General features: G+C 45.3%; 2 protein-coding genes across 3 annotated transcripts in view; both read left to right on the top strand.

Annotated features, from left to right (window-relative positions):
• The first annotated feature begins 962 nt into the window (after nt 1–962).
• MNDA (myeloid cell nuclear differentiation antigen) lies at nt 963–8,515 on the top strand. Its single transcript, XM_038586399.1, is given in 7 exon segments — nt 963–1,076; nt 1,078–1,228; nt 2,254–2,390; nt 2,879–3,055; nt 4,000–4,422; nt 6,090–6,278; nt 8,190–8,515. Coding segments are annotated over 7 exon segments (1,326 nt in total). The 3' UTR covers nt 8,325–8,515.
• Nucleotides 8,516–16,052: 7,537 nt separating this feature from the next.
• The window catches only part of LOC488622 (myeloid cell nuclear differentiation antigen), a 39,921-nt gene continuing 31,649 nt past the window's right edge, over nt 16,053–24,324 (top strand). Inside the window, exon 1 of one of the 2 annotated variants that reach the window (XM_038586396.1) lies at nt 16,053–16,220. The gene's annotated coding sequence lies outside the window, so the exon portion shown is untranslated. Of the gene's footprint in view, nt 16,311–24,324 lie in introns of both variants that reach the window. The other variant, XM_038586395.1, reaches the window with a different exon arrangement.

Here is a 24,324-nt window from a genome sequence, read left to right as displayed (position 1 = left end):
CTCAGGTTGTGATCCCAGGGTCCTGGGATCGAGACCCTGCTTCTCCCTCTGCCTATGTCTCTGCCTCTATCTCTGTGTATCTCATGAATATTTATAAATAAATAAAATCTTTTAAAAAAGGAAAAGAAAGAGACATCATTCAAGACCTCCAAGCCAGGCTTGATATCAAGGAATACTTCCTAAGGAAAGCAGGGAAATACCAAAGGGTTTCAAAAACACTAGAAGTGCAGTTTATGGAGAGAGAAGTGAGGAGAGAAATTAGCCTGAAAGGAGGAAATTCAGGCAACGATGAAATAGTCCTGGCCAACCAGTGCTGTGATTCTGCGGGGGAGAGCAGATAGATGTCCCACGGGAGGTCGAGGGGCCAGAGGCCTCGAGAACGTGGGCTGAGCTGAGCCCCAGGAAGAGAGGATGCATGATGGGCTGACTCGGGAGGAGCCAGCTGTGCGGGGCCGAGGACCCGGCGTGGTGGGAGGACAGTTGCGGGGGGTGAGAGGCTGCAGCCCACTCTGCACGCGGCCCCTTCAGCCAGAGCGGGCGGCCCAGTCAGGAGCCAGCGGGTGGGCATCCAAGGAGAGACGCAGTCCCAACACGGGATGGGAGGGGGGGCGGGTACTCCGATGCCCTGTAGCCCACATGCCACGCAGGGCGACAACTGCCTCCTTCCACACTTCCTGCCGCCACACCCATTGCGACCCAACTCAACTGTCATTATTAAAAGGAGAGAATTTCGTAGAAGTCCCAAATAAGCTCAAGCCATATATATGAGTCCCAATATAGTTCTCAACCCATTTTCCACAGTGACACCTGGAAATTCAGTTCTTCTTTGTCACACACACTCGAGGATGACAGCCCAGCATGGGCCACTCACTGACGTAGACACAACCAGGCTTTTACCTCTTGCGGATGAAAGTCTAACGCCCTGCGGTATTTTTCTCTCCCAGGTTCAGCCACACCTGGAGATGGAGGGTGAGTACAAGAAGATTATTCTGCTGAAAGGACTGGAGCCCATCAATGACTACCAGTTTAGCATAGTCAAGTCCGTACTGGCCCGCGATTTGGGACTGACCTGCAAACATGCAAGAAGAATATAACAAGGTCAAGATTGCCGACCTGATGGAAAAGAAGTTCCCAGGGGTTGCCTGCGTGAACAAGCTAATAGACCTGTTCAAGGAAATGCCATCACTTACGGACATTGTCAAACAACTTAGAAATGAGAAGGTAAAAGGTAATAAGGAAGATCCCACACCCATCTGTTCCACCTTGACCCCCCTCCCCAAACTGAGTACAAGAGCACTTGGTGGCGGCTGGTGTACCCCTTTACCAGGGCACGGCTCCGCAGCCAGGAGGTCAGGGGCTGCCAAGGCCAACAGGCTGGCAGCCTGGGGCATCCCCTTTCCTGTGAGAGGGACAGACCTATGCTGGAGGGTGCATGTGGGGTGATGCCTTAGAAAAATCACAAGGGGGCAGCCCAGGTGGCGCGGCGGTTTAGCGCCGCCTTCTGCCCAGGGCGTGATCCTGGAGACCCGGGATCAAGTCCCACATCGGGCTCCCTGCATGGAGCCTGCTTCTCCCTCTGCCTGTGTCTCTGCCTCTCTCTCTCTCTATCTCTGTCTCTCATGAATAAATAAATAAAATCTTTACAAAAAAGGAAAAATCACAAAATAATCACTTATTTTAAAATAATTGCATGAAACCAATGAATGTACCTGTTCTACTAACACTGTTTGCCACGTGATCACTTCCTCTCTAGCAACAAAGGTATAACAACTTACCATAAGGCCTGCCTCTCAGAGAGGGGGACTCAGCATACTAAAATAAACTTAAAAAAAAAAAAAGTCCAAAGGCCAATGGCACCATTTTGTCACAATCTGTAGCGTATTTCCTTTCGTTGGTTTCTGTAATTTTAAGGGATCTTTTGAAGAACATGAGCAAGCAGTCAGTATCATGAAAACCTTGGATTTCTTTTTTTTTTTTTAAGAAAACGATGGGAGAACAGGGCTGGGAGAGGGTGGGGTTGGGGCACCTGGGAGCCCACGCTCACTGCATGGGAAGGGAGAACAGGAGCCGCTGAGGAGCCGGCCGCGCTCGCCCCAGCCTGCGGTGCTGCGGGGTCGGGGCCGGGGCCGGGGGCCTGGGCACAGCAGGGCAGGGGGCAGGGGCGCACCTAGATCCCCGGCAGGGGCCCAGGGGACTTAGCTTGGAAACCGCTCCATCTCTGGCTTCATCGTGTCCTCCTTGTCTGTGTATCAGCTGCGAAGAAAACCAAAGCAACAGAAGAAACTCCAAGGAGAAAGAGGCCGCGGGAAGGAGCGGGCCCTGCTCCACACGCCCCGACCGCAGGCAGCGCGGTGCCGCGTGGGGGAGCCGAGGGGACCAGGAAGACTCAGGTAAGTTGAGGAGGGACAGTGGGCACCGGGTGTCAAGAAAGGAGCTTTGCCGAGGCCCTTGCTGCTTCCTAATATCCTAACGGTGCGGATTTGCCAAATTGAGGCATCATGGGTCACGGGCCTGGTGCCGGGCGAAGAGGGAGGCGCCCAGAAATGCCATCCAGGCCCCTGCGGCGGAGACGTGCTGACCTCGTGGCCCTTCTAGGATGGGCTCCCGGTCAGTGGGGAGCACGGCTCGTGCACCGTCGCGACCTCGATCGCCTGTCGTCTAGAGCTGTCCCCTTCCCCCCGGGGGGCTGTGTGTGCTTTAGGTGTCATCTCTGCCCGCTCTGACCCCTGCCTGTCTCTGGAGGTGACAGGCGGGGGCATCCTGGGGTTTCTAAGGACATCACGTGCCATATGAGAAGAACCTACCACAAAATAATGGAACTATGTTGTGTTTCATTTAGCACAGGCGACTGCTAACAGGAAAATTACATTGCTTTCAGAAAAGAAACACGGCCACCAAAGAACTGGCTTCGACAAAAAAGAATAAGGGGTTCGGGCCGCCGACTCAACCCACCTGCCATTCAGGAGCCAACCCGTCCGCAGCCACGGGCTTTATGGGCTTGCTTCCGCAGCCCCACACCTCATCGTCGACGCCCTGGGCCGCGGCCTTCCCCGAGGTACCCCCGCCCCGTTCTCCTTGCCGGGCTCCCGTCAACCCACCAACAGCCACTGCTGTCCATCGTGGGCACACCAACTCGCTTGGGCCCAAGTGCTTCCCTTGTTGTGGGTCAACCGGTCACATGAAGAGAAGCCACCGCCACACAGAGGACAGTGGTGGTCGCCGTATGTCCCGCCCCGGGCCAGACCAGTCCAAGTATTTCTAGTCTGTGGGGGGCAAATGGTTTGGCTCCAAGTTCTCTGGGCCCAACACCCATCCCTCCCTCCATACTTCCTGCGCAGACAAGGGGGCTTCCTCTTCATGGCAGGATTCGAGAAATGCTGTGGGTACGTGGTTCTAGCCACAACTCCTGTCCTGAGCCAAGTAGACTAGGGGACTTGGAGCCACCGCGTGCCCTTCTCACTACTTGTCACAACTGTTTCCTGAGCAGAGGTGACATGGGTTGGATCCTCAACATGACCCCGGACACACCGAAAACTGTGATCTCTGAGGCTCGCGTGGGCGCCACTCCTCACCTTCAGGGCTGTCAGCGTTCTTCACTCGCTCTTTCTTCTCTTTAATCTTTTAAGACTAAACGGGAGGAGGATATAGTCGAATAAAAGATTTGAATCTGTTCCTTAGGGCAGGGCTCTCGTCGTCCCCAGTTCTGTGCCGCTCTTGCTGGGGACCATGCTTTCATTCTTCTGAGGGCAGAGGGACGGGCCCTTCTGTTGAAATGCAGGGTCTGGACTCCACGCCACCGCCCGCTACCTGACACTTGCTGCCGAGCTACCAGCCCCTTAGCTTTTCCCTTTTGTGAGGCGATTCCTCTGCAGCCTGGCTCCAGCTCCACATACCCGTGGGGGCCCCTCTTGGTCCCAATGTTATCACTGAGGTTTCACACGTGAGAAAGTGACCGGTATTCATCCCCTAGGTCTGTTTCCCTGCTTCTGTCCCCCACAGAACCAGATGGTGCAGGGCCAACATCAAGGCGCCGCGAGAGGACGTGTCCTTCAGAAGGACCCCCTGACAGTCCTGGTTCTGAAGGCAACGGAGCCCTTCGAGTACGAGTGCCCAGAGGAGGGGAGAAGCAGAATGTTTCACGCTACGGTGGCCACCTCCAGTCAGTTTTTCCAAGTGAAGGTCTTAAACAGCAACCTGAAGGAGAAGTTCACCAAGGAGAATATCCTTACCATCTCAGACTACTTCGAATGCAAGGGAATCCTCGAGATAAACAAAACCTCATACGTGTACGAGGCTGATCCTTTCCAAGTGATTGCGGTCCCAAACAGCATCACCAAAAGAGCAAATGAAACCCCCAAGATTGATAACCTTTACAAGCAAGCATCGGGAACATTTGTGTATGGATTATTTCCGTTAACTCAGGTAATCCCTTAAAATCGTTTTCATTTTCTCCATCCACACCTGAACGGGAGTGTTAGCCCTTGTGCTGCTCTGTGTACTGACCGGGGGTGGAGCCCGGCTCCGATCCCTCTCCCTTGACAACAGGTAGGTGGTCGGGTGTGCCGCCCAGCAGGACGCAGGACTGGGGACTCAGGGCTTCCACCCAAGACACCTTCATGCAAGTTCTTTGAAAAAGAGTCACTAGAGCCTTGTCATTTCCCCAGTAATGATTATTTTCATTCAGCCTCTGTGAGCAAAGACAGCACAGGGTATAAATCAGCGTGCGCATGTTCGTAATTGTAGCTCTGTGCTCCTCCACGACTGTATACACGTTTAAAAAAAAAAAAACGCATATATTTTCAATACTAGATTGCCCTAACAAAGATTAATTCTGGTTGTGACACATATTCAGAGTAGAAACTATATTGGCTTGTATTCTCCTGAAGGTGAATGCCTTCAACGTGGACACAACTGACAAAATCATTCAAGGCTGCCTCTTTTCACCTATTTATTTAATATGTCATTTATGAACAGTTTACTGGAGACTAAGGTTTCTTATTGCATGATATTTGGAAGACATGGCAATCGAATTCCATTATATCCCCAAAAGGGGGGAGGGATGGCATGGAGAGTTTTACTGATACGTCATGTCCAAATTCAGGGTCCTCGTTAGTATGATGCATTCAATTCTCCCCAGAATCTACAAACTGCCATGAACTCCCCTGGTAGCTCATATGATCTCATGTGATCCTATACGCTTCATGACCCCATGGGCTTGTCTTCCAGGAGAGCCCCTTAATTTACTTCCATTACTTTCTTACACTGTCTTTAAGAGACCACGTGGTAAGAAATGCATTTATAGAATCGATGGGTTATAACTTAAGAAAGTAAGACTCCATGGATTGTGAACTGCAGGATCCCAGTGGAGATAAGATTTGGAGAAGAGCGGGTAAAAGGAGAAGGTGGAATAAAGAATTAGTGAGCTCCTGGAAGCTTACTTGTTGTATAGAATCTTTATAATGGCCTGAATGAATAGTTGTGGCCAGGTCCATTCCTTTCTGCATGAGGGCAAGAGCTAAGGGAGTCCACCAGAGCTCCCCAATTCCTCTGATTCCAGTCGTTTTAAGGAACCGAAGCTTCCCTTGTGGGGAAGCAGTAGAAAATAGGAAGAAAACTCATTGTTGTAGGATTGCCAAGGTAGAAAATGTCTAGAACAAGGAAGGGGAAGAAAATACAAAAGCAGGATAGTAAAGGGCAAGTTCTCTGCGAAGACCTTACCCAAGTTGTATGTGTCTCTGTGCCTATAATTGCTTTTTTACGCCTTGCGGTTACTGTGCCACCAGGGGCTTCCTCATACATATGAAGGTCACTACAAGGTCTTCAGGAACTGAATGTCAGGGACACCTGGGGGGCTCAGTCAGTCAAGCATCAGCCTTCAGCTCAGGTCATGACCTCAGGGTCCTCAGATCAACCCCGCATCAGGCTTTCTGATCAGTGAGGGGTCTGCTTCTCCCTCTCCTTCCGTCTGCTGCTTCCCATGCTTGCTCTCTCTCTTGCTCACTCTCTCTCTCTCTCTCTGTCAAATCAATAAATAAAGCTATTTTTCTATTAAAAAGAAAAAGAAACTGAATGTTAAATTTCTGTGACAGATAAAAGTGAATAGGAAGACGACGATCTACACAATACAGGATAATACAGGAGCGATGGAGGTCTTGGGCACCGGAAGATGGCACAACATCCCGTGCAAGGAAGGAGATAAACTCCGACTCTTCTACTTCCAACTGAAAACCATTGACCAGAAGCTGAAACTGACCTGTGGAACTCACAGCTTCATCCAGGTGGGAACTGGATAGAGGAACGGTAGTTTGCCAAGGATGCAAATAATTTTGTTTAGGTCCTGAGAGCACCAGGTCCCCGTTTTCTTATCCATAGAGTCCAGCAGGTGGGAGGAGAACACAACCTTGCCTTGCATTCACTTTTAGGTGGAGGGTTTTTAAGAGGCTATGAAAAAAAAATGACATTCATGTGGATTTCAAAAGGATATGATACTTGTGCTATATAAGGAAATATTTGAAGAAATTAGGAATGAAGGAAGGCAACTTCTCATAATGGTTGAGAGCAGGGCTTTGTATAGGACAGACCTGATTAGAACCCTGGCTTCAGCAGTCACCGCTTGCCTGACGTTAGGGATGTAGCTTGACTGGTCCTCCAAGGGTCAAAATCTCTAACTCTAGCTAAGTCCCTGACATTATCTAACTGTCCAACACGAAAACGGAAAGAAATCTGCCCTGGTGACTCTTTTTCTTAGCAAAGGAGACATTGGAAAGAACTCTAGGCAAAGGAAATGATGTATGCGTATCCTCAAAAGGGTGAAACAACATGATTTCTCTACACCTGAAATGCCATAGGTGTGGAGACAGTGGGAAGATGGGGCCAGAGAGTAAAAACAGAGGAGTCAGGGCCCGATGGTGTATTTCTTTTGTCAGAAATAAGTGGAAATGGAAAATTCATCGTGAAAATAAGTAACCACTTAAAAAATGGAAAGATTTTATGTAGAAGAATGCTTGACTACTTTGACATCTTAGCAAAAAGTATTCTAGTAACTATCTGGAAAGATGCCAGGTTTGGAGACTGGGGTAGCAAGCAGCAGCAACATTTGTCAGGTTAGGGGATAATTCTTAAAGTCGTGGCTGGGAACGATATTGCCTCGGAGAAATAATAACATTATAACATGTATATTTATACTAATAAGAAAACACATAGCTGAGCACTTACTGTGTGCTGGGAACCGAGACAATGATGAAGATACATCATTATTCCCACTTCATTGATAGAGATATTGATTATCATTATTTTTGAAAGACCTGTATTTGCTGGAACTGACATTCCTATGCTGGCCCAGGTGCGTGGGCTCCAGAGTCAGATTCTGGGGCATGCTCCATGGGCAGATCAGACACATAAGGGTGAAGCTTTGGGGAAAAACCGGTCCTTGAGAGTGGCCCGAGGTGAAACACACCACACAAGAATGAAAGAAGTGAGCACAGGTGTCAGAAGTAAAATGGAAAATGTGTATAATAAGCACGAAGAATGAGATTAACGAGGAAGAGGGTCAACAGTGCGAACGCCAGACACAAAACAACCAAGGGGGTCCCAGGACCTTGGACAACTGTATGTTAGATCAAAAGGTACCACACTGTAGTGCAGCGCACATTCTGGCCCACGTGGCACTGGGCTCTCTTTCTTAAGGACATAGGAACATGCACACAGTCACAGAGGTCCACCGTGGAGTTCCTGGTACACTAATTAATGTTAAATTGAGTCCAATAATTAATTTAGAAGTACTGATATATTCATGTAAACCGACGTGGACCAGCACGTCAGTGCCACTTCTCAGATCTCCTGAAGCAAGAATCCCTGACTTTTACCTTAAATCCAGAGCAGTTGTACTGGGAAAAATACTTAACCTTTTGTGACTTCCTGTCCCCTTTCTGCTCCAGTGAGGACTCCCCTTCTTTCACAGTTCCGTCCCACCCTCCTGTAGAGCTCTTACGCTGTTCAGATGGACCCATGGGGGCTCCAGGAAAATACCTCCTTTAGGCTCCAGGTAGTGAGGAGGGACAGGGCTCACCAGAGGGGGTGCATGGCAGGAGATGGGAGACAGAATGAGCAGCTCTGAGAAAGGACACCGGTGGTAGAAGGAGAAAAAGCAGCAGAGGATCTCATTGTGTCTTTCTCACTCCTCCTTTAAGGTCATCAAGACGAGGAAAACCAAGAAGGAACCAGCCGGCTATGATTTTCAGCTGGAGTTTGATATGATGAACTCCCCTCCAAATCAATTCGTGGCCTATAACAGTGACGTTGTTAAAACTGAGAATTTCTTTTAAAAACAGAAGCCGTAGAAATACTGCAGCATATTAATGGCTTTTTATGTCTGAGCTGTAGATTACATTTCTTTATTTTATGAAATTTACTTCTTCTTCTTCTGTATTTTCTAAGCATATTACATTTTGCACCTTATACATTTATGATGCAAACAAATAAAACTGCCTTTTTCAAAGGGCATCGTCTGCCAACGTGCCAGATACGGTCCTTTTAATCCAGGAGTGAGCTGGGTCAGGTGGTGGATTTGTGCACACAGGGTGGGGCGCCCTGGACCTCACCAACATGGGGGTCTGAATCCTGACTGTGGCTTCCAGAGGACAAGGCCTCACTGGGGTCCGCTTCAGGTTAGGCAGGTTGGTCCCACGGCCGATGTGAAGATCAGTGAGTCCTGTTCCCTGGGGAAAGGTTTATTTGGTCCAGAAGAAAAACCTCCTTTCTGCTATTATATCCCTCTGAAGGGGAGTGTTCCTGTCCTTGGTTTCTCTGGAGGAAGCACCATTGGTGCTTGAATTGGATTTATACGGGGAGGGGGGGGCAATTTTTTCCAGAAGCCTCCCTATCCTTAGCTGCTGTGAAATATCTAGTCCCAGCCCCCTATCTGAAGGTACATCACATTATTACCTCTTCCGCTGTATTTTCCTATTCTCATATTTTAGATGTGTGGACTCCAGACCCATATGACCCAAGGAGGGACATGCAAGGAGCAAAAAGTTATGAAACAGTGAATGAAATCTATTCTAAGTGACAGTAAATATCACCTAAGGAAATGAAATGCCTAAAATCAATATTTAAAATAGACCAGTTGACTTTTTCTGGGGAATTACAGAGTACCCTCCCCACAGAAGCAATACCACGACTCCATCCTAGAACGTGAGGTGACAGTTTCAGGCTTTGAATAGCAAGCAGCCCAAAGATAAGATCCCTGAGAGAAAGCAGACTCAGGTCAGGGGTTGGGTGAGTGCCTGGGTGGCTCAATCGGTTGTGTCCACCTCTTAGTTTGGGCTCAGGTTGTGATCCCATGGGTCATGGGATCTAGCCCCACATTGCATCAGGTTCCACACTCAGTGAGGAGTCTGCTTGATTCTGTCCCTACCCCACTTGTGCTTTCTCTCTCTTTCTCTCTCTGTCTTTCAAATAAATAAATATTTAAAAGAAAAAAAGAAAGTAGACTCAGGAGATAAGTACCACAGTTGCCTGCGGGCTTAACTGAGAGGATTTCCTGACTGCAACCAGTGGTGCAGTTGTCAAAGCAGAGCTTGGCAGCCACACTGGCCATGGCAGTAAACACCAGTTTTCATGGCACCTACAAAAGCTGGAATCTAGAGAGAAGAGAGCTATGCAGAAGGGGCCTCATTTACTGGCTGAATCCTGGGTTGTACCTATTAGGGGGGAACAAATGAGGCCCATTAGTTTCTATGGGGTTGAACACAGCAGAAGGGCAAGAGAGCAGCACAGTGTTGGCAAGGTAGATGTTACTACAATAGAGACACATCGTTCCAACCTGGGCAACAAGGTGAAGCAGGGAGGCTGCACGTGAGGGGTCAACCTCACACCATGGACAACCCTAGATCCATCCCAAGGCTTGAGCCAAGCCTCAACCTGATTGAGCAGGGCTTTTTTATTGGACCCTCTGAGGTCCCTAATGTTCCTCTCTGCCCACGACCAGCTCAGTGCATCAGCAGAAGCAGCACTAAAGTCTGTGATAAAGAGTCATGAAAACCCACAGCTTTTGTAGGACTCATGCCAGATCCTGCTGGATTTTCCCTGACTTATTTGTGCTTTGATGAAGTAAAACAGTTTGCAAATTCAGACTTCATCTTCTCTTCCATGTCACTAGTCTGAATGAACCAAATCAGTTTCTTCTTCCTTCAGATGACCTTGGACGATCTCCACATTTAGCTGTTTTGCAGGGACCGTTTCCAGTCATGGCCTCACCCTCGTAGCTCAGACAATAGCTCACCACAGTACCTAGTCCTGACTCATCCTATTCACTTGGCATCTTGACATTACAGCTCACCAGGGTGCATTCATTATCTCTAATGGGGAAAAAACAAGTATTAATCAGATCCTCAAGTCTTCCACAAGCTCAGTGCTCTTGGGGAATATGAAGACTTTATTGTGGTCCTATGAGTTCATTACTCACTTGTTTTTCTGTGTGTAATTGAGAAAAGCAAAGCTAATAATGAAATTCAATCACTGAAGTGATGGATCCTGAGCATAGACAAGAAGATAACTGGTGAAAATTTCATCTATAAATATCCTAGGAAGGTTCACATATTTATGATGATGCTGTGCCTCTGTTTCCAGGATTGCCCACTGTTAATAACTAAGAGAATGTCCCGTATTACTGACAGCTCAAGGAGCTCATAGCAGACCTTTCTCCAACCAGGAGGTACAATCAAGTACAAGGGATGACAGATGCTCCTCCCAAGGTCTCCTCCCACACAGCCACTCTGAGAACAGGACAGGAGGCACAAGCGGTTGGGTGACTCACCTTTCCATTTGGATCTAATATAAGGGACTGTGGTTTCTACTGACTCACATTTAAGTTTACTGGATGAGGAAAGTCTAATGTAACTCTTCAGCTATGAATGTATATCAGGACCAAAAGAGGATATTTCTGCTATCATTTTATTCATTTTGAATAAAATATTTAGAGAAAGGAAATTGTTGGGTTTTCCTAATAATCTCAAAAGCTATGAACATTGATGGGTAGAGTGTCCAAATTACCTCATACCTTCAAAACTCTTTCTGGGAAAAAGCAAAAAAGGGGAGACAACTACCTCATGGCACCGCATGACGGGGCAGGACTAACCAACTTTTTAAAATCATCTGAACTAGTACCATTTGCCATTGAAATCTTCCAAAATAGTTCATTCTCTTAGGCTTTCACAAGCTTATAATTTTCTGCATTTCAGTTTCCAGAGATTTTCACTAAATTATATTTCTACACAGTGATTTCTGAGATTTCTGAAGACTATCTCCAGGTCCAGACCCCTGTGGAGAAGTTCGGTGGGGTAAGACATGTAGGGATTTTTGCAGAGAGAGATCTGGATACCTAGTTAGTGATCACATGTTCACAAGGGCATTTTACTTTAAATAAGATATTTTCTTCCTGTTTCTCCTTTGCTCCATTTTCTTTAATGCATATTACTGTGTTTGAGCCTTAAAATGTCATCTCATTTCATCTTCTACAAAAATAACTCTAATTGTCATGTAATCAAATGCATATGTTAAGAATTAACTGCAGTTTAATGTTTTTCTTTTACAAGAGATACTCGGTGAGTCTGACATCATTTCCGACCTCAGGAAGTTTTCTGTCTTTTCTCTTTCTGGTGGAGGGAGAGAAATCTGTAGCATCCAGAAGAATGCGTGTGAACGCATCAGTGGGCTCATTGTCTCGTGACGGAGTTTCTCAAATGTCTTCCTTTGTATTCTACTCAGAGTTTCTTCAAGACACTACTTCCTTCTACTGAAGGACTCTCACGAACCTAATTTGGTCAACCCTTTTCATCCTCTGGTTCCCAATTTAATGTCTTCCTCTTAGGAAATCCTCCCTTAGGTCCTGTCTTAGGCTAGAAGAAGTATAGGGTCTTGGTTTTTCCTTTACTACCACTTGTGACAACTGTAATTATTATTTGTCATGTCACTCACACTATGAGCTTCAAGGGTAGGAGTGCCTCGTCTGTCTTTTAGAGTACTTTATCCAAGTTACTAGCTCAGGACCTGCCTCAGAGTACACTCTCAATAAATACACTAGCCTGACAAAATAACAGCGAGTACCAAGGTAGGAATTCCACAGCGTCCAAGGAAGCATAAATGAGAGTCGTCTAATCCAGGCAAGAAGTAGTATGTAAATTGAGGTCAAAGGATGTCCAACCACACACAGAGAGACACACACTAAAGTACCAAGAAAAGGGTAGGAGGCTAAGGGTCTAGGAAAATCCAGGCAGAAGGAAAAACATACATACACCAATACCTGGTAATGAAATAGAGAAAGCTGCCTTTTATAATTACATGATTCTATTAGTTCCGATTATACGGTTCTGACACCTGGATTTGCCAGACTCTTGCTATGTCCCCAGTATGAGGGCCAGTCTAATAGGTCATTGAAATACCAACGACCCCTCGTGTGAAAGAAGAGCGTTTTGTTCTACACAAGAAGAGGGAGAGGATTACGGGGAACCAGAGTGGCAAAACCATATCAGATACAATTTCTTATCTTTCCTTCTATTTCCTTCTCCTTTTTAAAACTCTCTTGTGGTGTAATTAATACATACTTATCTCAGCCAAAACTGATTAAATCCAGACCAGAATCACTGAAACAAAATGCACCTTAACCTGAAATTCCATCATCCACTTATACATCTGAGCCCTTTCTGATTTTCACCGTGTGGATACACAGAATTTTTCTGAAAGTGGCATCCTACATTCATCAATATTCCGTAACCTATTTTATTTGTTTAAGATCTTATGACCATCTTACAAGTCCATATGTAGGGATAGAAAGAGACTTAAGGAGTAGAACGCTAAAATGCATGGATGTCCTGAGTACATTTGAAGCCATCGTAATCCCATGTGGTATGAATTCTCTATATCTGGTGCTACAGTTATCTCTGTAATGAGCACACATGCTCCCTGTTGTCCTGTCGTGTCACTCCAAGTAGTTGTACAGTCTCTTTCAGGCTGCATCCCACTGTTAGTATTGTTACTTTCATACAGAAATCTATTATCGCTGATTTCACTTTCCTGGGTTCTGGAAGATTGGTGACATTGATGAGAAGTCAAGCACAAGGAAAATCCACTCACACACAGGTGACTGCCCTGCGTAATGTCAAGTTCACACCACTCTTCAGTATTTCTGGTCTGAGGAGGTGGCCAGCAGGGCTCCTTGGACTTGTTTTCCATCCCTGCCTCTCACACTTCCGTCTACAGATTAGGCAACTTTCTCTTCATAAAGCATTCTGATGAACTCATGTGATCCCAGGCCACTGTGGAGACAGGATGATGAAGGCGAGCCGGTCTGCTCCCAGGTTCTCTGTTGGCAGCATGCTGGCTCCGAGAGCCCTGACATTGAGAAGTCCTCTTTATTCACGCTCAAGGCTGTGGCTCTAAAAACACAGCCCTGAGACTGATGAATTAAGAGACGCATGGGGGGCCACCAGCACCTGTCTTTCCCACTCTTTGCAACACAGAGCTATTTTTTTGGAAATGGACAGTAGGAGTTGGCCACTCAGCCCAGGGCACACTTGGTATGATGAAAAGGGTTGTTTGTGGCTTCCAGTGGCAGTCAGTCTCCAATTTCAATGCTATGCAAGGCAGCCTTTCTTTTTCTTTTTCTTCTTTTTATTTAGCTATTTTCATTTTCTTTGGTCACTTAAGTGGTTAAAGGTGTATTTAAATTTGTTATTCTTTTATCGAGAGAGCAAACAAAATTTCTAAGATCAATATTCTTCACAAATAAACTTCAGAAACAATTGTGAATGTGTGGTTCGAGTTACGTTAAGACAAGCCCTCCAACGTTTGCTCAGTTTTCTTCTCCAACACACGGAATTAGAAGTCTTGACTTGAAAAAACGGAAGCTTTGGCTGATGATCGAATACAAAAAGCCAGGACTATCTTTTGACTATCAATGGTGGTGAAGTCTTCCCACTGGGCAGGATATGGATTAGGGGCTCTATCAATACACATTGTCCCGAGATATCGCCCTGAAAGCTCTATAGAAAAAGATTCATCAGGCAAGCCTGGCATCTAATCAGCTATGATTATCTATTTTTTGCCACAATGATCAATGACAAAAGAACAGCTGATATTTGTGTGTGTGAGATACAATCTTTCCCAACTGAACTGCATCAATAGTCATTTTATTTTCATTTATATAATGCATTCCCAACCAAGCTTGGATTCGGGTTGTGATGTGTCATCAGAGTAAGATATAGATTGGCTGCTATTCCCTGGGATGGAAATACATTCAGCGGCTAAGCATATGATTAAACATTCAGGCCTGACGACGCTGTTTAATTATAGTTAGAAGGGAGTATTTCAATTCATAAAACTATTTGCATGCTGCTATCAGCTCAACTAACTCTTACATGACCAGCAGCTCCATAACCCCAACATACTTGTCTCCTAGGATGGTTCCTTCACTTTACCTTTATTATTCTGTGTGCATTCTCTTAAAGAGGTCATTGTCATAGAGCAACCCTTTAACTGCTGAGTAACAGACTTCCTGAGGTTCCTCTACCTTTCACCTAAGACCAGTGCAACACAACTACCTCTGCAGGGTTCACGTCTGTCATAAATAATCCTGAAAACCCATAGAAGTCTGTTGCAGTCTGCAGATCCTCCTCGGTTTTCACTGACTTACTCTTGTTTTGGTGGAATCATCCAGATGGTTTCCAAATCCAGACTTCACTTCTCCTCCACCCTCGTGCAGATGAATGCAGTAAGTTTTTTCCCTTTAGATGACTTCACCTCAGATACCAAATTTAGCTGGTCTTTGAGACCCTCCCTCCTAGTCACAACCTCATCCTTCGTGAAGATCACATACCAGGTAAAAACAGTACCATCTGCCAATTCATTCCATTTATTTGACATCTCCAGATTCTCCAGGGCATAGTCTGTGCCCTTAATAGGATTTAAAAAAGGAAAAATACAAGGAAAAGTATGTAGCAGGCTTTCAACCTTCTAGAGGCTTTGTGGTTTTTTTTTTAAATTCTGAAAGGCTTTGTGATCACAATTATATGAGTCATTTACACACTTTACAAGCTCGTGTTCTCTGTATAAGCGGGAATGGCAAGAGTAATACTGGACTTCACTCCTTGAAGCAAAGGATCCTGGGCATAGACAGGCGGATAAGTAGTGCACAACCCATGTGCAAATACCCTCGAAGGATTCACATACTTGTAACGAGTTTGTCCCTTTATTAGGCCTCTGGTATGTGTGTCAGGTGGCATTGAAACCAAAAGCATCTTTAACGCAGACCTTCCTCCATCCAGGAGGCCACTCAAGTACCGGCAAAGGCGGCAAAGGCTGACGTCTACCTTCCCCTCCTGCCATAGGAGTCTCCTAAAGGGAAAGAGAACTGAAAGAAGTGGCTGAGTGACTCACCTCCCCCTTTGAAATCTGAGCCCCAGTGCAGGGCGGGTTGGCATCTGCTGATCCACATTTAAATCTGCTGGATTAAGGAAATTTCAGTGTTGTAACTCCTTTCAGCTACAGACCATTTTTTTTTAACGACAAAAATTTAAGAAAAAAACTTGGCTGTAATTTTTCATTGTGACTAAGATGTTTACAGGAAGGAAACTGTTCAGTTTCTCTGGCTGAGAAATTGAAAGTTACAGACATTGAGGGGAGGAGTCTCGAATTATGTGGCCTGAAGGACCAAAGTTGGAGACAGCAAGCTCTAGTCAGGGAACTCAGGCCACTGCCCCTGCCTTGCTATCTTTTTTTTTTTTTTTAAGGTTTATTTATTTATTTATTCATGGGAGACACAGAGAGAGGCAGAGACACAGGCAGAGGGAGAAGCAGGCTCCCTGCACGGATCCCGATGTGGGACTCGATCCCGGGACCCCAGGGTCATGCCCTGAGCCGAAGGCAGACGCTCAACTGCTGAGCCACCCAGGCGTCCCCCATCTTTTTTTTTTTTTAACGATTTTATTTATTTATTGAGAGAGAGTGTGTGAGCGAGAGAGAGGAAGCACAAGCAAGGAGAAGCAGCAGAGACTCCCGGCTGAACAGGGAGCTGGGCCCGGAGCTCCATCCCAGGACCCTGACACCATGACCTGAGCCGAAGACAAATGCTTGGCCGATTGAGCCACCCAGGTGCCCCTGCCGTGTCATCTTTCAAAACACCTCATTTTCCTCTGCCCTTCGGGAGACTGTAACATCCTGCAGGTGTAAGTCTGAGATCTTTACTGATTTCTCCTCCGGTTACAACAAGCAGTGATTCTTGTATTTCTGATGAAGTCTCAGGATCTAGACACCAGGTAGGATGTTCGCGTTGGACGGGTCCTGTGACGCTTTCCACACAGACGGACCCCAGGGCTCAGCTTGTCACCCCAGGTTCACAAGTAGGGAGAATTCAGTCTGGTTCTTGGGGTGGGGAGGGGAACCTGCATGAGCTAGCTCGTGTTCAGAAAAGTGAAAACCCCAGTGGCTTCATCCTAACCCTTCATTTACCTGGGAGCAGAAGAGACATTTGACTCTTGCAGATCTTAAAATTCACTCCGCCTGCAGGAACTTCCACTAGCTGTCTCCTACCTCTCTATCAATAGGTGGCATTACACAAATCAGCTGGCTGCTTGCCAGATGGTAACCCAGTGGCAAATTAACCTCGACATACGACTGTTACACAAAAGGGTTTTCATCAGTGATACTGAAGGTAGTAGACACGTCTGGTTTTGCACATACACGGTGTGAGAGAATCCGTACGCCCAGGTGGAATCTGGAATTGTCTTGAATATGGCTGATGTGGCTGCCGGGTCTTGCCTCTGGAATTGAGGCCTTAGGAGAATTCCTCCCACGAGGTGATGCTAAAAACACACCAAAGAATGGAGAGCTATTATTCCCTGAAGCCCGAAGATCAGTCTGAGAACTAATTTGAGTGTTTGGTTAATGTGCAAGATATAGTTAATAAATGCCCAGAAGTGTGGAAGATTCTAGTCTTAAACTTGTTTCCTTGTAACCCGGGAAGGTTAGCAACTAAAGAATAACCTTGAGAATTCTGGGTGACCCAGTGGCTCAGGCCGACTTTTAGCTGAGACAGAACAAGATCCACCTCAGAATGATGAGATTTCAATCACGCGGTCCTTCAACATCTTAGAGTGAGAGTTCAATACTGGTCGGGGTGGGAGAGGAGAACGTGGTGAAGATATCTGAAAATATGCTATAATTGCTGAAAAAACGGCAGAGTTTTAAAGATTCTATTTTATAGTGAAAGGGAATAAAGGGGAAAGGAGAGAAAAATGAGTGGGAAATATCAGAAAGGGAGACAGAACATGAGACACTCCTAACTCTGGGAAAAGATCTAGAGGTGGTGGAAGGGGAAGTGGGCGGGTGGGTGACGGGCACTGAGGGGGGGCACTTGACAGGATGAGCACTGGGTGTTATTCTATATGTTGGCAAATTGAACACCAATAAAAAATAAATTTATTAAAAAAAGATTCTATTTTAAAAAGCATGAATGAAATGAAAATGTACCGTATTTCATCTCATTTTAAAAACAATCAGCCAGATAAAAGCTCAAAAACTCTTTTTCTCCAGATGTTCTCCTTATTCGTATACGGAAAACTCACTACAATGTCCTCCTAAAAACCTGGATGCCATTAACAATATGCATGTGGAGATAAAATCTAAGTACAGAGAAAAAAATATACATATGAGAGAAATTCAGCGATAGATATACCATCTATCAATTCTAAGGAATAGAGTGGTCATGGGTAGTTTTTATTTTCTCTTTTATACTTTGCTGTGCCATCCTAATACCATATTTTGCATGTATCGTTTTCATAATTTGGAAAAAAATAATAAACATTTTTTCCTAAAAGAGTGCTATAACGGGAGTCTAATTCGTTGGTGTGTTGCTGAAAAGCGAATCATTTGTGGGCTGCAGATCAGGGTCGGGCACACAGGCTCCAAAGCAATATTTGCACTTAGACTTTGGGGGTGACCCTGACAAGGTGAGCCTGGAGTCAAGAATAGGCATGTTGAACAGACTGTGCCCCGCTCCGAGAAACCCAGCTGAGGGCACAGGTCAACACGGAAATCCTCTGTGCTTCTGTTGCCAAGGCCTGTGTGCAAGAGAAGGATTGCTTTTGCTCAAAACAATGGGTATGTATTCAGAATTGGTGTCCCTGAGGGGGTGTCACGGCCAGCGGGCTGCAGAACGAGGCGCCTTTTGGGGATTTGCAGGAAGACGCTTCTGTGTTGCACGGGATTGCAGCTCTCGTGCCGTGGAGTCACTGGCTCCATTCCTTTACTCAAGCAGCGATAGCTCAGTAGCTGTGCAACCCGATTTGCTGGTTCTCGTGCTGCGTATAAGTGGATTCCATCAGGAAGCTGCCCTAGACAAAGCCCTGCATCAGGCAAGCACTGAAGAATAATTAGTCTACTCTAGAGTGCAATGGTAGAAAGTGGGTATCCAAAATCTGACATTTACATGTTTCTTGATCACGTATTTACTACCGGGTGTTTTGCAATTAATTATTTTGTGTTATTTTATCTTCAGCCTAACTATAGATGGTTGATAGTTTTCTCCTCTTTACTCTCCTGAGAGAAAACAAGGAAGAGAAATGTGAAATCATTTTCCTAAAGATACTCAGATGGTCAATGGCAGTCCTGGATTGAGAAAGGGGCTGTGGTCCTGGTTTGGGGTAGGTGTGTTAGGGGGAGGGAACAGGGTGAGGTGGAAGGTGTGAAGGATGGGATGGGATGTCTCTCTCTGTGAAGGTCCAAGGCTGTTGATGTGCAACTAATCTAAGGAAAGAGGCTTTACAGATCTGCCCTTTTGGTTTGGGGCCAAGGACCAGGGAAGAATAATGAGTTGTTCTCCCTTGAGCTGCTTCTTTCTGCTGCTGGTATGTCTTTCCTTCTAGTAAGTAGGCTGAGGTGCCAAGAGTAAAATATTGACTTATTTTTATCTCCTTGCCTGAAATCATTCTAATAATGTTCATATTATTTTGGTCATTTTAAGAAACCAGAGTTTGCAGGAAATCAGAAGTTACGGAATCCAATTTTTTCATCTGTGATGTGAAAATTGAAGTTTAGAGAGATTGAGTGAAATGATCAAGATCATAATATCACTCAGCTGGTTAGGAATTGGATTTCATCCTGAAATCCAATCCATGTCACCAACTGCTAAAACTTCCTCCAACTCAGACTTGATTTTTGGACTCTGAGGATTAGGATGGCTTCCATACAGAAATGATGTCTGTATTCTGAGCTGTTCTAATACCTCAAAGTCATATCACTTTATATAAACTTTCTGTAATTGGCTGCTCTGGAGTCTGAATATGATGTGATAGAAGTAAGAGAGCAAGGCTTTCTAGTGATCTGCCCCATCAATATTTTGCTTTCCTGAAGGTCATATGGATTCCCCTTTGACCTTGTAACTTCCAAACATATTGTGTCTCTAAACAAGAGATGCAAAAAATGACACTCATATATACATACATCCAAAAGAATTTGCCTCCTTGCTTCTGTTTTCACTTAAATAACTTCACTCTTTAATGCTGTGGCCCTATTGTATCTTATATTTTTGCACTTTGCCACATACTGCAACTCATCCTTGAGACCAACATAAAACAAGGAGAAGCTCGAACTTTCCTTCCAGACTTAAAGAATCATCTTTCAATCAGAGTGTATATCTCAATTTATTAATTCATTAATTTGCTGTCAAGAAAAATACGTATCTCCCTCATTAGAGCGTACACTCTCCAAATCTTGGATTTGTTTTCCACTCCCTATTTTATCACCAGAACCTTCCTGTTGCCTTGTAGGAGCTCAATGTGTATTTACTGAAAGGACGCATAGATGGAAGGACGGATGACATGCTGGCTCCTCACCCAGACCACGTAACGCAGCTGTATAATCTGGCTACGGTGCCCCAGGTCGATGGCCAAGTTAGATCTCATCACGAAAAGCCAAATTCCAGTCGTGATTTTTAAAATACCAAGATGGTCACGGTCAGTTATTTGAAATACTCTTGGGCAGCAGAAGGCGAAGAGTTATTGGATGTTTCTGGTAGAAATGAGTAGCTCTGGGCTGGGCAGCCTGGGTGGCTCAGTGGTTCAGCGCCGCCTTCAGCCCAGGGCGTGATCCTGGGGCCCCGGGATCGAGTCCCACGTCGGGCTCCCTGCATGGAGCCTGCTTCTCCCTCTGCCTGTGTCTCTGCCTCTCTCTCTCCCTCTTTCTCTCTCGTGAATAAATAAATAAAATCTTTGAAAAAAAAAAAAGAATCAAGTAGCTCTGGACTAAAAGGAACAAGACATCTGTGAATTTACTGAAAGAGGGATGATTTAATTAGTAGGGCTGTCTGAGAGTAGAGTGAGCTGTCTTATGGGGCACAGGGTTCTCTGTCACTCCGTCTCAGAGAGTAGAAAGTGGTAGGCTCTGTGCCGGGGGAGCATGAGAGATCCCTGCCCTGGGCAGGAGGGGGACTAGTGCCACAGGTAAGTTAGTCCCACGAAGCAGGTGTGTCAGGAGGCATGCGGATCACATGTCCCTTCCACGCTGGTGGCACGGGAGAGACACGGGCTCCAGAGACAGGGGGAGTCACCGCACCATGACCCCCAGCACGGCCGCCACCGTACCCCACACCCAGCGGTACCAAGGAGGCATCTGCGGTCCCGAGGATCTCACTTTCCTTAACAAGCAGGTGCACATTTCTACGTATCATCCCAGTTTCATTTTCAACCTTCTGCTTTAATCGTGCGGAGCTCTCTCAGGCCCTGATCACGTCTCCTCTCGGCTTTCAGGGTCCTCCTCTTCTTCGTCTCTCTTCCTGTGCTAGTCAGGCCCAAGCACGGATCATCGGCTCTGTGCCCATTCACGGTCTGCCCAGGTCTCCTCTACCTTCCCTGGGGTGAGGTCGTGGGGAGTGTGGACGGGCAGCGGTCGGGCAGAGAGAACATTCCACAAAGGATGGAGGGCGACGGGCAACAGAACAAAGCCCGGTTTCCTGCCAGAGTAGTTCAGGGCAGCACAGGTAAACGTTCCCCTCCAGAGGAGGCCTAAGGGTGACCTAGGAAGCCGTGGTCAAGTCATAAAGAAATGTATTTAGCTTCCAGGAGGGGCTGATGGTAATTTTGTGCCATTATGTGTAATTACTGCCACCCTGAGACCATCTCTAAGAGCTACAACTTCTCAATACAACGCAAGACGCAATTGGTCCCTCCTCTAAAGTGCCTTAGCTATTGGTGTGGCAGTCCATGCAAGCACGGCACTGTGAGCTTATCTCATCACTCATATGGTTATTTAGCCTTCATGGAAATCACCAGAGAGAATCTATGTTATCCATATCATACGCAGACATACACACGTGCTCGTGCACACACACACACGCGGCACTAAATAAATGTTTACTGTAATTTAGAATTGAACTCAGAATCTTAAATTTGTTACATTTGTCATTGACTGAAGAAAAAGACCATATTAGGAAATATTTCTTCCACAAACTTTCTACCATCTTGCATGTCAATATTTTTGCTTGTTTGTTTCTTTTCCTTTTGACACTCATGAGGTGATATTAAACAGTTTAAGAATACAGAAACATTTATTTGGGTGCATAAGAGCTTCTTCTCCTGGGCCAAAGACCCTTAAGCCCTAACCTGAAACTAAAAGGAAACACAATTCTGAAGTCAAATCTCTCTATCATTTATCAATGATAAATCTAAATTTATCACTGATAAATGATTTATCTCTATCATTTATCAGTGATAAATTTATCAAATCATTTCCTCTTCTCAAAGTTCCAATTCATTTTGTCTTTATTGCTGGCTTAGTAAATTATTTTTTTTAGTAAGTGGTGGAAAGAATCCTGCCCCCCCCCCACCATTAGATATTTATGGTGGGTTGGAAGTTCAGTATTAGCAACAGTAAAAAATCTCATCTCCAATTTTAGAATAAAACAATATCAGGGAAGGTCTTGAGAGCAAAACAGAAGTACAAAAATAAAGCAAAGGGTTTCTCATTCCAGCAAGGATCATCAGAGAAGCCTTTGCAGACGTTGGTCTACGTTAGAGGAAAAGATCAAACAAAGAATGGGAAGAGCAGAGATAAAGGCGGAAAGGTGGGAAAATATGCCTTGTCCATTCGATCCAGGGTCAGAGGACAGGAGCTCAGGTAAGCCAGACGCTGTGGGCCTTCGTCTTTCCCTGCGTCAGGCTATGAAGATGAGGTTAAAGGGGCCAGTTTCAGGCATACGCAGGACACAACTGAGCACTCTCTTCTCCTGCCCCAACATCGAGTCTCACTTTTATTCCACTCAGAGTAGAGAGAGGGCTACAGATGCCCTTTCTGCCACCAGAATTGTTTGCATTTTAAGGTACTGTTTGGAGGCAAAAGAAAGAATACAAGAAGTCAAAACCAAGACGCAAACGCCAGGGGAGAAGAGCTAAGTGGGAGAAGCTTTCAAGTTGGAGAGGGAAGAAGGTCACCTTACAACTTAAATGAATTCCCACTTGCCGCAACTTCTCCTCATCCTAATGTGTCCAAATGTGTCCTAATGTCTCCTCATCCTAATGTGTGATTTAATCTTCCTGTAGCCATATTATATAATACAGTCACATTTTGTAGAAGAGTAAGAACACTGTGAAACAGAGAATAGTCCAGAAAAGATAGATGACGTAGGGGAATGAAAATGGCACAGTATCAAGTGCGCAGTTGTAGATAATCACCCCCTCCTCTGCTTTTCACTGCGAATAACAGGCCAGAGGTCAAAGCTTATATACAAAATTCATAGTTTCATACAAGTGGGAGCTGTGTAGGCAAACATTAGTTTTCAAAAAAAGGTGAAAGAAAACGGGACAGGCTTTGGAAAAACTATATTCCTGTGGTTGTACACATAAATTTCAGCTGACACCAAAAGTATGAGGATCTCATACTTGCACTAATATTTTCGGTGAAGAATTTTATTAAGAGATATTAAGGACATGTAGGCTTACCTTCATACAGGCTTTATTTTTTTTTCTTTCAAGATTTTATTTAAATTCTAGTTAGTCAACATATACCGTGGTATTAGTTTCAGGCGTAGAATTTAGTGATTCATCACTTACGTACAACACCCTGTGTCATCACGAGTTCCCTCCTTAATGCCCATCACCCGTCTACTTCAATCCCCACATCCCCTCCAGCAACTCTCAGTTCAGTTCCTAGACTTAATAGTCTCTTAGAGTTTGCCTCCTGCTCTGTTTTTATATTTTTAAAAATTTTTCCTTCCCTTCCCCTTCTGTTCATCTGTTTTGTTTCTTTAATTCTACGTATGAGTAAAATCATATGGCATTTGTCTTTCTCTGACTGACATATTTTGCTCAGCATAATACCCTCTAGTACCATCTATGTTGTTACAAATGATAAGATTTCATTCTTTCTGATGGCTGAGTAATATTCCATTGTATATACACCACATCTTCTTTATCCACTCACCTGTCGGTGGACATCTGGGCTCTCTCCAGAGTTTGGCTATTGTGGACACTGGTGCTATAAACACTGGGGTGCAGGTGCCCCTTCAAATCACTATATTTGTATCCTTTGGATAAATACCTAGTAGTGCAATTGCTGGGTCATAGGGCAGCTCTATCTGAAACTTTTTGAGGAACCTCCACACTGTTTTCAGAGTGGCCACAACAGCTTGCATTCCCAACCCACAGTGTAAAAGGGCTGCTTCCCCTTTCTCCACATCCTCACCAACTTCTGTTATTTCCAGAGTTGCTAATCCTAGCCATTCTGACAGGTGTGAGGTGGTATCTCATTGTGGTTTTCTTTCTTTCTTTTTTTTTTTTTTAAAGATTTTATTTATTTATTTATTCATGAAAGACTGAGAGACAGAGAGAGCCAGAAACAAAGGCAGAGGGAGAAGCAGGCTCCATGCACCGGGAGCCCGATGTGGGATTCGATCCCAGGTCTCCAGGATCGCGCCCTGGGCCAAAGGCAGGCGCCAAACCACTGCGCCACCCAGGGATCCCTCATTGTGGTTTTGATTTGTATTTCCCTGATGATGAGTGATGTTGAGCATCTTTTCATGTGTTTGTTGGCCATTGGTATGTCATCTTTGGAGAAATGTTTGTTCATGTCTTCTGCCCTTTTCTTCACTGGATTTTGTATTTTTTGAGTGTTTAGTTTAATAAGTTCTTCATAGGTTTTAGATACTAGCCAATATATCACTTGCAAATATCTTTCCTCATTTTGCTGGTTAACTTTAGATTTGTTTGTTTCCTTTGCTCTGCAGAAGCTTTTAATCTTGATGAAGTCCCAATAGTTCATTTTTGCTTTTGTTTCTTTTGC

Source organism: Canis lupus, chromosome 38 (genome assembly GCF_011100685.1).
Source record: "Canis lupus familiaris isolate Mischka breed German Shepherd chromosome 38, alternate assembly UU_Cfam_GSD_1.0, whole genome shotgun sequence".
NCBI classification, from domain to species: Eukaryota; Metazoa; Chordata; class Mammalia; order Carnivora; family Canidae; genus Canis; species Canis lupus.
The sequence above is the reverse complement of the archived record's forward strand: the minus strand, read 5'-3'. Positions and strand labels throughout refer to the sequence as shown.